The 16,875-nt window shown below is 37.4% G+C and overlaps 1 protein-coding gene across 1 annotated transcript in view; it reads right to left on the bottom strand.

Moving 5' to 3' along the window:
- ARSB (arylsulfatase B) overlaps positions 1–16,875 on the bottom strand; it is a 69,584-nt gene that overhangs the window by 35,428 nt on the left and 17,281 nt on the right. Inside the window, exon 5 of the mRNA XM_074855569.1 lies at positions 1,936–2,179. Within this exon, the coding sequence (XP_074711670.1) occupies positions 1,936–2,179 (244 nt within the window). The remainder of the gene's footprint in view (positions 1–1,935; positions 2,180–16,875) is intronic.

The raw sequence follows: 16,875 nt of genomic DNA, 5'->3' as shown, positions 1-16,875 counted from the left end.
AATCAAGCTTATCAGTTTCAAAGCGGGTAATCCTACTAAAGGTACAAACAAACCAATTCTGAACTCAAGATATGGGGTATGGCTTTTTGGGGGGTGGGTTTGGGTTTTTGTTTTTGTTTTTTACTTCAAAGGTCTATATAGGGGGTGGAAGGTTCAGCTCTGCCTTCTTTAACTCTCAATTTCTCATCTCAGTCCCCAATCCAAACAACACTCCTGCTCACGCTTGTTTAGGAACTAACTCCTGTAATTCACAGTCTAGGATGCTAAGACACACAAACCTCACTGTTTACTGTTATGCACTATGTAGAAAATTGCAGAAAATTCAGCAATTGTTATATAAATAGCTGCATTTCTCCTGCAAGCTGGGGTGGGAACACTGAAAAGGTCACAAAAGGTCATAACTCACAGAATATAATATTGTTATGACTGCTATAAAAACAGAACAAAGACTATCAAAAGAAACAAAACACTAATTCTCAAATGAACAGCATGTAGAAACAGAATTGCTAGTCCTTCTATTTTGCTTTAGCAGTGTTAAACTTTCCATCCTAAACGATTCTTACACTAATTAAAACTACATTCAAAGACCTACTAAAATAACTTCCAAGAACACAGACAATAGAATTTAGCCCATCAATTAATACATTAGATGTAACACAGAAGAGGAAGAAACAAAGGAATTTAAACCAATGTCACCATGCAATTTTTGCAAGGTTGGTCACAGAAGTATAAAATTCTGCAGAAACTCAGGTTTTAAGGACTTTGTAATCCATTTTAGTAGAATAAAAGAAAATTAGAATAAAGAAAATCTTTGAAAGATGAAGAACTGACTGAATATAACTCTTGATTGAAGATATAGCAAAGGGGCAACACCAGAGTTTCTTTTGATAGTTCCAGTGAAAAAAATCACCTTTACCAGATAATACCTATTTAATTTATTCTTTCACATTTTATTCTACTTACTCTGCTGAGTCCAACATTCAGATGTGTCCAGAGCCTCCAGTATCCAACATCTGTGATACAATTTTTATTATCCTTTTCCAGAGGAAAAATATATGGGATTTAACTAATTTTTCTTTTAATGCACAGAAGACTCTCCATTATCTGAACTAATGGGGTTTGGGATATCCCAGTTAATCCAGACAGCATGAGAGGTGCACAGAGTCAGAGATAGCCCAGTAAAAGTCATTAGTTCGGTCTCAGTGTCAACCCAACTGACCTAAGCTGCCTCTTTTTTCCAGCCATTTAGGCATGTCTGTGATCCTTCCAGCATCTAAGCACTGCACTCCTGAGCGTTCCAGCTTGCTTAAATCAGGCACAACATCATGACCTCTCAGGAACCAAGTCAGGTCTACTTTTGTACTCAACCTCACAGGTTTTTTGAGACGCTAGACAGCATGATACGGACCTGTTCAAATGGTTACACTTTGAGCCAGCCTGACAGGTCCTGTACTGAGCTAATAAACCACCAAAGTGGAATCCATACTCAGTGAGTTTAATGTCTGCAAAGATTTCCCACATGTCCAATTCCAGATGCATACTGCAGAGACACCCAACTGGGCTCTGTAGAGAGCAGGCATGGGTCCATAAAATTTACTAACTTGTACTCCATGCTGTGCAAAATCAGTTAACGTATTTCTGAAGCACAGAGCGTTCTTGAAAAAGTATATCATATTTCTGCATTGTTGTGTCCATACTGATAAAATGAACATACCAAGTTAAAGCTGTATGGACGTTTTGCATCTGTCACCGGCATTAAATTTGAAACCTGCATAATTGTCTCATGGGTAGCAAAGTTAACTGCACTTATACCTTCCCTGTATTTAAGGAAAGGAACACATAATATTTCCCTCCCCAGTTCCAGCTCTGTTCTTTGGCCTGATTAAATTCTTCTCGTACCAGAATGCTGACTCGGTGATTTGACATGCAAGTTACCTGATAGCTTTCCAAACATCAAAGCCATCCAAAGGCTTAGTGCCATTGGTATGTCCTCTAGCAAGGTGCACCAGCGTTGGCAGCCAGTCAGAGATATGGATGAGTTCATGACTTTCTACACCTTTTTGTTTCAGCAAAGGACTTGCAACAAAGCCTACTCCTCTCACTCCTCCTTCCCAGAGGGTCCATTTTCTTCCTCTCAGTGGCCAGTTATTCCCACCTGCCAAAGTCTGTCCTCCGTTATCTGGAAAACAAGTAATTAAAGGGAATTATTGGTAAGAAAGAAATAGAACAATCCTCCCTACAATATTTATTCATCCATTGGAAAAAATATTTTCACAACATAGGTGTGTCATGCAAGTACTTGCATAGTGCTGTTCAGTCGCATGTTCAGAGCATGTAACAAACATACTTTAATTCTTGTCAGTCTTACAAATTACTACAATGAAAAGTTACTGCTAGGCAGAAATGATACCATACTACAAGCCAATGATTTAGAAAGACTTTGTTAAGAACAACCTCTGACATTGATTCTAAATATCATTAGACATCCAAAGTTTCCAGAATCAAAGACTTTAAAATTTTAGTTCCAACGACTTTACAGACCACAAGAAGAGTTGCTATCAGTGCCATCTATTAGTACTCAGAATAGACTGTCTTCCAAAGCAGTATGGTATACTTAAAACAGAAAACTGTTATTCCAGTGTCAGAATAATACCTGTACTCCTAGTTTAGAACCATTTTTTCCTAGATTTTTAGGCAGCCACATTGATTTGTCATGTCGCACAAACCAGACAGTTTCTCAGGCAAAAGGAGAAAGCCCTAACAATATGAGTCGAAACTAGTTAAAATAGTTGAAGCAATTTGGAAATATACTGAACTTATTGTGTTGAGATGGTTACAGAAAAGCTGAACCATGACTACAGTAACTCAGAAGTATCTACATGAATCAGAGATAGCTCATGTAGCTCTTTTTTAACTCTCTCTGACCAAGCTTCTACACTTAGAATAAAATCCACATTCCCGAAGTTAACAGATTTAATGAGTCTTTGAAGTTACTTTTAGTACTGCTGTACAGTTGTTCTTGTTCAAACCAGTTGTAATGATCTTGGAAGAGTCACTGATGGCAATTCTTTAAAGTGTAATTTTTCTGTATTTTAATGAGGTTAAAATAATTTCAAATAGCAGTTGTTGAATTGGCATTCAGTATAATTTGACATGTTGATACTGTATTTTCTGATTAAAAACCAGGAATTTCAGGGAAGAAACAAGAAGTACATCTCCAACACCTTACAGAAGAACTTTACTGTAACCACACCACAACAAAATGATCTCCCTTCTGTTTCATTACTTAGGGATCAATATAAACCCCCACTGTGAACATCATTCCACTGCATGCAGAAGACCCTTTCTGTTCTACTGAGGAATAAACTAGTGCATGCCTCTGTGAAGACATTAAAATGTGGAAGTCTAAGCTAAATGAAGTACTTGGAAAAAATACCATTATTTGAAAAGTGTAAGTGTTCTGTGGCCCAACTAGCTTCCAGTAGGGCTGCTTGTGTGTCTTGCACTCTTGCGTTAAAAATAAATAAAGAGCTTTATTGTCTTCAATATGAAATGCAAGCAACCAAATACTAGCTACCAATATTTCTCACACAACAGTGTTGAGCACTTAGATCTGAGAATTTAAGCAATTGCCAGTTACCACCCCCCCCCCCCCCCCCAAAAAAAAAAAATCAGTTTCAACAATTCTTTCTACTCTTAGAGTAAACAGGAATTCCTGTCAGGAATACTCACAGGACAGGGCTTTCAGTAGCTTTTAGCATTTGCTGGCCTTAAAATAAAAGGTAACTTATCTACACTATACTAGAGCACAGCTTGGACATACAGTGGGATCAAACCTTAAGTACTTTAAATATCTTCTTCATATCACAGGCTACTTACTGTCCATATCAGTTTAATACCAGCACATGAGATTTCTTCTTAGTCCTAAATATCCGCAACAAAGTAGCAAGGAAATTATAGAAGTAGACTGTTTTTTTTGAAAAATAGATAAAGTGTGCATTTCCTGGTTACAGTCAAATCTTTGTTATACTTACTTTTTCTTTACTTTCTGTAGTTGAGTTGAAGACATTCACTTTCCGGTTTCATTAGAAAATAAATTACCTGAGACAAGGAGTCTATCTAACATATATCCTGTAAAAACTTGTGTGTAATATCAGCATTCAGATATAGTACACTAAGTTTAAAAAGCCACCCAGGCATTGCCATAGTGAGGGGATGCTTGGCTACATGGATCCTTAATCTGTGGACGTAGAGCCATTCTCATGTTCTCCCAAATAAGTTATTCCTTACTAACTCCTCACGCTACTTTTACCTTCAGCAAAGTATCTCGGATATGGAACAAACTCCAAAGTCCATATGGAAACTCCCACTAGTTTAAAATACATACTTAATATCCACTTAGGTAAGAGACAAATAGGATCATTGTTGCTTCATTTTCTACGCTGGCTTCATATTCAATTCTCAATCCACTTCAAAACATATCTCCTGAATGATTTATCATCCATTTTTGCAACTGTTTCTCTCTGTGACTCATCCTAATATCTAATTTCAGCAGAGAGTCTCCAGAGCAAAGCTTTTGGAATCAAGGTACCTACAACTAGAGGCCCTGGTTTATAACATTTCCTATTATTAAAGCTTCAGCCTTGCTACTTCAGCTGAAAATGCAAGCCTCCCCCAAGCACGATACTTCAATTATCTCTTTCCTGAAGACAAACATCAAATATGATTTTCATTAAAAATAATGGTGAAATCATCTGGAAAATGTAGTGAGCATATTTTTCCTATCTGTAAGAATCATTTTTGTAATTACATCTATATAATTTAGATTTCAGTAATATCCACAACGTATTATGTGAATCAGAAAAATCATAAAACAGCTCTTGTCCCTAAAGAAAGGATGAAAGGGGAGAGAATAAGGCTATACTTAGACATTAGAGTATTTGGCATAAGCATTACAGAGACAATTTATTCAGTTTTGTTTGCTTTCTTAAATGGAAGCATCATACATTTTTAAAAACCTTTGTTGTTTGCTTGGTTTGGTTTGTTTTGATAGGTGTTTAGCTACCTTTATTTTCTCACAGTATTTTTATCACTTTCATCATTCTGTGTTATTTTAAGGAGGGGGGTACCAAAATGTCTTTTTTTTCCATTCTGATTGAGTTTTATTCTACAAGCTAAAATCTGTAACAATGAAAGCGAACACTGTGGAGAGACATTCTCACTGATACAAGAATGGACTGAAACAGAGTTTGTAGCAGGCACTACCACCACCAATGAAAAAATGCACAGACGACATATGCAGGGTAAATGGCAAAACGACAGAACAAAGGAGAGAAACAGAAGCATCCTGGCTACTTGAAAAGGTAGTTTCAGTCAAAGTGTGCACCCTTGAGCTAACATCAGTCTTGTTGACTATGGAGAAATCTGTATAATGTACTAATTGTATCATAAACACAAATGATACACTGCACTGATTTGGGAAGAGGTGTCATTCCTACTATGGAAGAGAAAGCAAAAATCCTAAAGAGAAAAGGAAGCACACTGACAGTTGTAAGCACTGGGAAGCCTGCAGCAGTGAAATCTGAGGGAACCACATAGTCACTGACAGAACGGTTTCTTAAGGGCTATAAATATTTCTGAGGGTCAAGAGTAGCATAACTATCTTTTAATTTTGTGTTGTCCTTCAGTATCCAAGGAGTAGGAATCTGACAAGATCTGAATGTATCTTAAAAAAAAAATAAATTGCCACACTGAATAATTTCATTGGAACTGGTACTAAGTAGGTCTAAACCCCCCACAAAACCAATGCAGTGCTTCCAAACCCAAAACACTATCACATTTTATGTTAGTTCTCCATACCAGTGTATCTGTGGGACATGCATCCTGATAAAATAGATTGATATAAAGGTCTCCAGATTAAATAACTTTTGTCTTCAAAATAGTCACGCACAGTACCCTAACCCCTTAAATACTTTTTGAAGTACTGGCAAAGTTGATCCTCAGTAAATACCATGCATTGCTATAGCAAAAAGAGAATTTTGAATTGAGAACTTCTGTCTTCTGTTTTGATTAAAATATCTACAACAAAATCAAATATTTTTCTTCTAACTCTAGCAACTACTCAAATATGCCTTCAAGAAAAAAATCATTTCTTATAGGACTATTTCTATATTCTTTCACTCTCATACACCTATTTACATCTAACCACTTTCTCACCCATCTTAAAATCCATACAACGCTGTTCTCATCAAGATACTTTGATGGAGCAAGTTAAAACAAGAAAAAGCTGTGGTGCTTCCCTCCCAAAAGACTTTGACTGAAAATAGGACACATTTCCCGCACAGAAAATCAAATACAAGCCATTTTCAAAAAGAAGGTGACTGTCTTTTAAACTATTGTGGGTTTTTTGTTAAAGGTAATGAAGAGGAAGGGTGCTTTTTTAAAATTTATTTAATTTAATAAAAACCTTTCAACATAAGCAAAATAAAAGCAAAGTAAAGCTTGTGCATCTTGAATATATCTTAAAAAATGAAGGCCAATGTTTTCTTCTCACAAACATCTGCTTTTGTAATTAATGTTCATTGTCATATACATGAGAAAGAGTTTAATTTGTTAAATTTGTAATTTGTAAACTGTAAAAGACATTCTGCTGGAGTTCTTAAAGGAATCAATAAACAAAACTAAACAGAGAAGCCCTTCTGTTTCTCCCAAACACTTCTCTGAAGAGTTGCCAGCTGCCAAACAATTTGACTAGGGCAGTATATATATGCAGTGATATGGGATGTAACTAGTAAACAGCTTAATGACTAAAACCTCTTTGAAGAGCAGTTGGACAATAAAAACCAGAATAAAACAATTCTGAGAGGAATAACTAATGAAGCAGGTGTGGATTCAAGTCTTCAGATGGACTCTTTTTTTATTGAATTATCCTAGAACTGAAGCAACAGTCTCCTTCATACCATGAAGATAACCCACACCGGCAATAGGTACTCACAACTACGGGAAAAGCTTCATTTGGGATTTATACCTCATTAGACAACAGAAAACCAAAAAAGACAAAAGTGTTGACTTAAGAATGAACTTTAGCAAATGTCCTTCCCAGGATCATAAATATCTCTTGCCCTTGTGCATTCCTTGCCAAGACAAGTCCACAGTGGTTACTCAACTCGGGCAATATTAATAGCATTAATAGGTTTGTCTAAACTTCACACATCAGAGCTCACTCCTCTCACAAATTTCATTTAATTTGATCAACTGGCTTGAAAGTTATTGTTGGGAGAAGAAATTAGATGGAAATAAGTCCTGTAACACTGTATAAGGCCAGTTTTCTAAGAAAGTAAGCTTAATCTCCCCCAGTTGTATGCACAAAAAATCATTATTGCCTATGTAGTGGAATGAAAAACTTATTAAAAAAGCTATAAAGGGATCTTTGTGTTTTACTTTTTGGATGGTGGGAAAAACACTGTAACAGAGTTTCCAAAGAGCACTTAAGTACAGTATGGCCAACATGCTAACTTTCTTCACCATGTAGACAAGTGGCCCAAGGGACCCCCTTTCTGTGACTTCTACTACCTGCACACACTATTTTAGCAGGTTCTGTTCATGATACTGCCTCATATTAATGCTCTAGAATAGAGGTACTATTTTCTCTGCAAATAGGCCAGAAACTGGTCTTCATTTTAAAGATTTTTCAATGGCTCTTACGTAGGATTTAAGGACTTAACTAAAAATGGTAAATAATACATAAAATAATTTTGCATTTTTTTTTCAAAAGCAGCAGTGTGCCTTGTTGTACAGCTACTTATTTTCTTCTAACAGACTAGATCTTGTTCCAGTTATACTATAGAAAAGTAACTCTTTTGGCTTTTTTTAAACAAAGCATCCTTTTTGTCTCCATTGTGACCACTCAGGTTGCTGCATCCTTCTTACAACCACAATTGTGCTACACCCTGCTGTCCTGTTGATGTGCCTGGCAAATTGTTCTAGACAAGCTCCTCAGAGAGGGCTTCCTGGAATTTCAGATTCATCCAGGACTGTATTTGGTACTGTTATTAAGCAGTTTTAACTCCAGTATTTCTTTTCAGTCTTTGTATTTTCTTAGTTCAAATAAGGAGCTACTCGTAAGTCTCTTTACAAAAAAAAAGAAAAAAAAAATCACCCTTCCTGACTACATTTACTGTGCAAATTGTGTTAGACAGTGAGAATACCTCATAAAAATATGCAGAGTTTACATAAATGGTTCTTAACTTCTATTTATTCTAAACTTTCCATTCTCATAAGATGATAAACCCAGACAGTTTAAGTTTGTGGTATTACACAACCTTCGTTACAATGGCAGAACTGTAATCCTATGTGTCCTAATAATCCTAACTATCCTGGTAAATTTAACAGCCAGTTTTGGCATTTGTAGAACAAAAGGGTGATCCAAGAATATGGAAAATATTTTCAACAACTCTGGAAAATACAGCAGTAATTAATTATTTCCTGTAAGAAAAATAATAGTCTTAACAGAAAATAAAGAAACTCCTCTGAGCACAACAGTCCAATATGGTAAGTATTTCTGGACTGTTTTGTATTATATGTCTCACAGTACAACAAATTCTGCATAAATAAATTTTAGCAATAAGGAGCAAAAGACAAAAACTGCTTGATATCACAAAAAAGAATCAACATGCAAAATATTTTATGATACTGAGGTTAATAAATTTAAATACGTAACTTCTCTTAGATACCTGGGTTTATTTTTAAAAATAGCCACCCAAAAGTTTAACAGATCTGTATGTATATAGCTCATATAACCACAGAGCAAGAAATAACCAACCAACATTTAAAGGAAGGATTCAATTAGGAATCAGTCAAAAAAAAAAAAAAAAGAGAAAAATGAAGTGCTGTGTGCCAAGAAAGTCTTTGACTATGCAACCACTTTTTTATCCTATTCAGAACACAGCACAAAGAAAGCATTTGAAGTAATACACCTGCAAGGGCAAAGTAAGAAGAAAACATAACTTTAAGCATCTAGGATACAATTAGATATCACAACTCAATCCACTTGTCACTTATCATGTACTGCTGCTTAAGAACTTTAACCAACCATTAGTCTGTAAAGATCTAACCTAACATTCCTGGCTTCTGGCTACAAACACCTAGGTCTCCTTTCTTCCTGAAAACAGTTACAAAATACTTGCCCAATACTCCTACTGTATCTAAAGTACTTTTCAAAACCAACACTGGCATGCCCAAGCTTTTTTTTTTTTTTTCTGTTTTCCACCTGTGCTTAAGCTCCTTTTGAATTTATTAATTTCTCCGAAGCTGCAAAACTCCCATACCCTTTAATTTCTCCTCATGGGCCCCTGCAGTAAGCTGATCTAGCACACATCTGTCTGATATGTAAACCATGCCAAGCTCTGTTTGAAAGGCTCATCTAAAGCCACACAGTATTTTTAAAGTGAGTACAGACCAGGAAAAAAAATAACTCTGATTTATTTTATAATTCAGATTTGGGCATTTCAATACATTATCAAATTAAAGCATCTTCAAAATAATGAGAAAAAGGAACCTCTTAAGCTCCTGCTACTCCTGAAACTAAAGGCTGCCAACATACTAAAGCCATCAACTGCATGTAATCTAGCATGAAATATGTGTACAAAATGTTCGAAGGGGAAATATGGTCAATAATAATTCCTGGTACTTGTTCCAGTTTCTTGCTTCTGATTAGTAGATTAATTGCTTTGTGAAGATGAGAGTGGAAGTAAGGTGGTTACTCTTTGCTAAAAGCAATGGAGTCCCGTCCCTCCTATATGCTCCCTCTTCCCACTTAAAATAAGTGTTGTAAATGTAACTCAGAAGAATGGTTAGTTTCCAAGTGCATCCCCCCTCTTTCCCTACCAAACAGAAGAGGTATAGTCATATGGTAGACAGACACTCAATAAAAGGAGGACTGGATAGGACTGACAAATGACCACAAGTATGCTGGGAAGCACTGAATTTCAAGCATTAAATTTTCTAAGTGCAGAGACTGTCCAATAGTTGGCAACATCTAGGTGTTTTTATTCAGTAAAAGCATTCAGCAGTTTATTTTGAATACATTTGGGCTTCTTCCTCTGTTTCTGGAAGCAGTGTGACTCTCTTACAACAAACCTAGTGCTGTTATCCAAACACTGTTATGGACCTAATTAGGAGGCATATTTATAGTAGCTTTTGGAGGAAAAAAAGCAGGAAGTCAGGCCACTGTTACTGTGCTTGCGGACACCCTGTATAAGCAGTGATCATCCAAAACTAATGCACCCATACTTCCAGATGTATGGAAAATACCTGACCTCAGGCCTGCTGGTTTCGTATTTTATGTTGCAGCTGTAAGGTAAGAAAAGAGGATCCAGTTCCAACCATGAGGACAGGAGCTGGAGGAAAACTAGTTTTACATCTACTGCTAATCAGAGTCATGTACAAGGAAAGATGTCCCTGACTTCAGATGCAGCAGAAGTGTTAAGGTGTGCAGGGAAGCATGCCAGCCTTCAGGGATCATCATTCCACTTTTCTCCAGTTCTGTCTTTTGAGGAGGAGGGAAGAAATGACTACTTGACCTAACACCTTTTTTTTTCCCTTTAAAAAGAAACAACAAAAAAACACTTCCAGGGATATGAAACTGCCAAAACTTAGAATTATATGCAAACAGCAGAGACAAATGATCTAATATACAGGCATTAAAGCCTCAGGGTTGTGCCCAGAACCCATTTTCCATCCTATAATCCTGTACCCCCTCTCCGTTGGTGTTTACTTGAGGGTGGACTGCTCTGATTGCCTTCTGTCACTTCTCTGTCACACGATAAACAGAGCATTCTGGAGCTAATTTAAGTGGTTTAGCACATCAGGATACAGCTGGGAAAGGTTTCAGGAGAAAGGCTGGGGAGGAAGAATAGGGCCGTGTGCGGTCCAGCCGAGCCTGCGCACAGGAAGGCAGTGCAGATGGGCACCTTCCAACAACACCACCTGCAGCCAGGGAAAAGTGCCCCATGTCGAAACACTCCAACCAGTCCAGGAACAGCAGAAAACTCAACTCATGGAATTAAGAAGTCTGCTCCTAACAGCCAGAGTGGCAGGGCTGCCACTCAGTGTCAGGAGCATTTCAGCCAATCCTTGGCCATCCAGCAGTAACCCAACCCCTCCTGTGTGTCTATGACTTCTATATTTCATCTGCTGTGAGCCAGATGTCTTTTTTTCGTCTTAATATTAAGGGTAGGCACATGCATTGGCTTTACACACTGCAAACTATGACTTGACTCCAGCAACCGGACAAATTTACATCTGTTTTTCACATCACTTTTGTTTGAGAGGAGTAACTCAAGTTTTTAATCACCTGGGGCCCTACCTATACCCAGAATCTATTGGGTCAGTTCACCAGCAGAAAGAAACACACATCTGCTGGCATAAAGATGTAAAAAAGAAACAAAACTCTTTAGTTACTACTTACCACACCGGACATTTGAAAAAAGGGCAGCACACACCTTAGTAAGAAGTATCTGTCCCTAAGCTAACTCTCACACCAAGCACATAAACCACATGAAATGCCATCTGACAATTGTCTAAACCAAATACATCAATAAAAGAGTAAATAAAATTAAATTCCTTACAACACTAGTCTTGAACTTCAGGGGTGGCAAAAAAGGTTAATTATTTTGTGATCCGTTGCAACTATTCTGTCTCCTATAGGCTGTTTCATTCTTCTAGAGATGACAATGAAATGAAACAGGTAAGTTTATTCGTTCGGCATGTATGGACCAGGTGGAAAATGCATCAGTCTTGTATAGGTATATTGAGCAATGTCCAAGTCTCTCCCAACAAGTATCTCAGCATTTACTAAATGCAATCAAGCTTACAGGGGAGGAAAGGGATTAGCTGATAAGGTAATGTGGTGACATAGAAACACAGGTAATGAAGAGAAATGGAAGCTTACATAAATAATTTTCTTTCCCTTTAATGATCTAAGCAGTGTTTTTAACCACTTTTCATAAATCTGTGTTTCAGCAATGGATTATGTTTTCCAGGTGGGGAAATGGCAGAGAACATACTTGCTGAATGAGTACTTCAGAGGAATTTTTTGCTCGTTATTTCTTTCTTTAACATCTTTGCTGGGTGACAGGTAACAGTGGCCTAATAATACACCACTGGCTCTAAGAAAAAGGATGTTAAACTGGATAAAACTGAACCTATTTTCTCCAAAATCTAGTGTTTACAGTGTGCCTAATATTCTCCTCCCTCTTAATTTTGTCACATCAGTGCTACATTCAAGTGAGTGACAAGAAGGAGCACTTAAACTCAAAATTTTTAATAACTATTATTTTATTTCAACTTTGTGATTCTTTTTTCCCAGATACATGCTAAAACATGACCTCTTCTAATTGTTCCCATGTGTGAATCTCTGCAGTACACCTGCAAGACACCACAGTAGTTCAGTAAGGTCACCAGCAATTTCCTCTTGGCAAGATCCAACCTTTCTCCAACACCATCATCCTTGAACTTTCTGCCACTTTTGATCATGTTTCCTGAATCCTGAAGTTGTAAAATCTCTTCTCTTGGCAACTATCTAGCTTTACAGAACACGTTCAGTCCTCAGATATACACATATAATTCTCAGTGATTTCAAAGGGGAGCTGTTCATATGCACAACGGAAACAACTGTAGACTTCAAAGGAATAGTCAAATTGCATATTTTGCTCTTGGTGGGCATTTTGGTTTTGATGGTTTTGTGCCTGATGATAATTCCTTAGAACATTTATCTTGGAAACTCTATCCTTTACAGGTTAACTGATTCCCTGTTCCACTCCTGATACTGGGAAAGAAGCAGAAAAATCCATAATACACTAACAGATTCCTTTGCTCAAAGACAGTATTTCACTATAAACAGAGCTTTAGCCCTGGATGGCCAAGTGTTTCCCAGTAAGCACATACTTCAGAAGTAAGTTAATCCTTTTGTTTTTACAAGACATCTTGCCTTCTTTTCTCTGAAAATTCCTTATTGAACGTAGTGATACTAAAGCCTTAAAGCACATCCGCACTTCATGGTTCAACCTCTGCTTGCAAAAATTTGTCCGCTACTGCTTGTCATCCCTGATGCCACCAACAGTCATAATTTATCATTTCTTTCATATTATTGACCAAACCACTCACCCTCAGCCTGTTTAGTCCAAACTTGCATTAGCAAAGACCTACTGTTTCAGTCAAATGAGCAGGGTCACTGTAAACAAGGGTGAGACAAGAGGGGATAGTGGCATCCTGTATGGAGAGCTCCCCCAACTTCCACAGTTATAGATGCAGTTTTATCTTCCTCATCGGGACTTCTGCTCTTCTGAGTAACCACTACCTGACTCGTATAAGTGAGTCCAGAAGTCCCATCTTCCCCCTACTCTCACTCTGGCAAAGGAGTTACTAATTCTTCAAAAATCCAACTCCAAGTCTCTCGCAGGATTACAGAATAAGTGACCCATTAAATTGGTCAAGGTCTTCAGGTCCATGTTTTCCAAAAGCCTCTCTCCTCATCTGCCTTAGGCTGCAGCAAGATGTGCTCTTTTGACTCTGACTAAACTGCCTTAAAGAGTTAAGCTAATTAAAAGTTCTCAGCACAAGAAGTCAACAGTCACTAAAAAAGGCTGGTATAATTGCATGCGTGCTTACTCTTAACACAGTTCCGTCAAAATTATCTGGATTAATAAACTGAAACCACTGTAACTATTAAAAATGTTCAAGCTACCCAAGGTCCCTTGGAGAGAATCACAGGAAGCCACATGCAGTCCCCAAACGCAGCTGAGAGACCTCAGGGCAACTGCCTGTGAAGGGAGGCACCTGTGGGCAGAAAAAGCCCTAATCTTAGTCCTACTCATCAGCATCACTGTCTACACAGCTAGTTTTCCTCCTGAGGCATGTATTTTCCCTTTTAATTTTTTTGCATTTGCATTCTTTTTGCTACCTTTGACTTTCTAATGAACTATAACTGTTGTCCAGCAGTATCTCATAGTCAATGTGAACGATTCGTGGTCAGTAAAATGTAATTATTAAACTGCTTTAAACAAAGGCTTTGCTTTTTCAATCCATTGAAGTCCCTGGAATACAGCTTGATGTCAGTGTAATGTGTGATACATTCAAGTAGGCAGTTATGAATTCATATCATCCACAGCCACAACTGCAACTATGTACAACTTTCATGAGAAAAGTAATGGAAGCCACTTTATTTTTCTACCCTCATGAGAACAGTAATGGAAGAACACTATTGAAAAAAATCAAACTTGACAGAAAAGCATGCATGGGATGTCATTCTTAAGATCCACTTGTTACAAATGCTTATTTGAATGGAAAATTGTTACAGTGCTGCAGTGCAAACAGAATGCAGACTTAAAGAGATGTAACTGTCATTAAATTTTGCATATCAGATGTAACATATTCATTAATTCAATAAAGTATCATCTTGCAAGATACCAGAAGCAGTGCAGTGCTCCAATACAGCAGTTCTCTGCAGTGACCAGTAATAATCTCTTGCATAGCCTAAACATGTACATTGTATATAAGAAGTTAAAAATTAAAAACATGCACTACACTTGCTGCATTATTTGTTTTAATATGTAGTTGGTTAAAGGCACTTACTCTAAAGCATAAGTGAAAATACAGCTGCAGATTTCTGGTTCTTCCCAATCAAGTTTAAGGAACTCTGGAATCTCAATTCAAAATTCAGGGTCAGCTCACTTCAATGTACACAAAGCTCTGGCTGTATTTTAACTTGAGAAAATGCAATTAGAGGTCAAACCTTAGAGCAGGCACAGGCAGCATTCCACACGGCACCAGTGCTCAAAGTTCAGATAAAAAGTGGGGGTGTTTCTTCCTGCTTAAAGGGAAATGTAAAGATAGATGCTGTATAGTAAGAGACAGATATTCCAGTCATAGGAGGTACTTGAAGTTATCCAGAGATGCAGAGATTTGCGAAGGGCATAAAGAAAATTAGTAGGAATGTACAGAGAAAACATAGGAAAGATTAAGACTGAGCTGTAAGGAACTGAAAAATACAAACAAGGATCCTTACAAAAGGAGGGGAAATAGCTTATTAGTTCCAGTGTTAGTACAAAGAGGTAAAAAACCTGCAACAGCCACTGCAGGCAAGAGCTCTCCAAGTCATTTTCACAGCAGACATTTACATGATCTGATACACACACCCATGGCCAAATATTAACATCCACGACTAATGTACACAGTCACTTTCAAACTCACCCTGCTCAACTTCACTAGCTCTGAAGACGTACACTTTCCATCTTCTAGCTTTAGCTATTTTACAGATTTTTTTCCAATATTAAAACCTGCCAATACAGTTCCCAACCCTGTTTCATAAAAAAATTCCTTCTTTTCTGCCTGCACAGAAGATGGGCAACACTAGGCCCATCTAAGCTTAAATCCCTTCTAAATCTTAGCAAAACACATGATCAGGAAAATCTACAGCACAAAATTATGATACAAAACTTTTCTTCCACTTTTAAAGTCAACCAACTTTTAACTGATACAATATTTTACTAGAAATCAATTGCAATTTGGAATAACTAATGTGCATTTAAGGATTTCAGTGTTTCTTTGGGTTTTTTTAACTCAAAAATCTGCAAACTGTATGGCTTCCTTGGCACCTATATTCTGACACTCAAGTAAATTCTGCTGGTTTTACTCTCTCATGAATTAAGGAAGGGAGGGGAAATCTTACTCCTTTAACGCATGCCAAAGTGAAATCATCCACAAATATATATCCACTACATTCTATACATAAAAATAACATGGAATAATGGAAAGTGAGAGAGAGAAAAGAATACAAAGGACAGTTGTGCAGAGCTTTTACTTGGAAGTTCTCCATTTCTTCTGTAGAGTTTAGCCTTCAGTCACATGACTATTTGGAGCATACTTTAATTCTGGAATATTCAAAAATATATGAAACAGATGTACTAACCAAACCACAGTTTATATGAACATATACGTATGAAAAAAATGAAAAAGCAGAGAAGAAAAACATATCCAGAACATCTCAGCAGGGATTCCAAGTAATCTTTTTCAGTTATTACTTATTTGACTAAGGCCATCTTACAACACCTGCAGCTTCTTCCAAATTCTTAACCCAGTCCAGACAATACTGCATGTGTCTTTCCCAAATGAATCAATGATAGATTTTCCCTATGTTTCTATATTGATTCATAGAAGCAAAGGCTGTCCACGACTGACAAAGTCTCTTGGAGAAGCATTATTTCTAAATAAATATGAAAGCTTTGTGTGAGACAGTTCTGTGTTCTTCCAAACAACATTTATCAATTACAAAGGAAATCTAAAAACTTAGTATATAAAATGTCAAATTTCAGTACATTTGCATTTGTTCTATTAAACAATTATTAAATAAATACTGAAATACAGAATTCTGAAAAGCTAAGTATTTCCATTTTGATCATTCTGTATGATCTTCTATGACGTAATGCACTGGGAGTGCATATAATATAACGACTGTGGAGTTCACAGTCCTGAGGGATATGCGACAGGCAGAGTCAGGACCCTGAATTTTAGGAAAGCAAACTTCCAGCTTCAAGTCAATGGGACCCCCTGGGAAACTGCTCTCAGGGACAAGGGAGCAGAAGAGAGCTGGCAGATCTTTCAGGACATTTTCCACAGAGTGCAAGAGCACTCCATTCCCAGGTATAAGAAATCGGGAAAGAAAAGCAAGAGACCAGCATGGCTGAGTTGAGACCTGCTGGCCAACTAACAGGCAAGAAGGAAATGCACAGACAGTGGAACTGGGAACAGGTATCCTGGGAAGAGTATAGGGATGTTGCCTGGTTGTGTAGGGACGGGGTCAGGAAGGATGAGGTACAG

Source organism: Strix uralensis, chromosome Z (assembly GCF_047716275.1).
Source record: "Strix uralensis isolate ZFMK-TIS-50842 chromosome Z, bStrUra1, whole genome shotgun sequence".
Lineage (NCBI taxonomy): Eukaryota > Metazoa > Chordata > Aves > Strigiformes > Strigidae > Strix > Strix uralensis.
The sequence above is the reverse complement of the archived record's forward strand: the minus strand, read 5'-3'. Positions and strand labels throughout refer to the sequence as shown.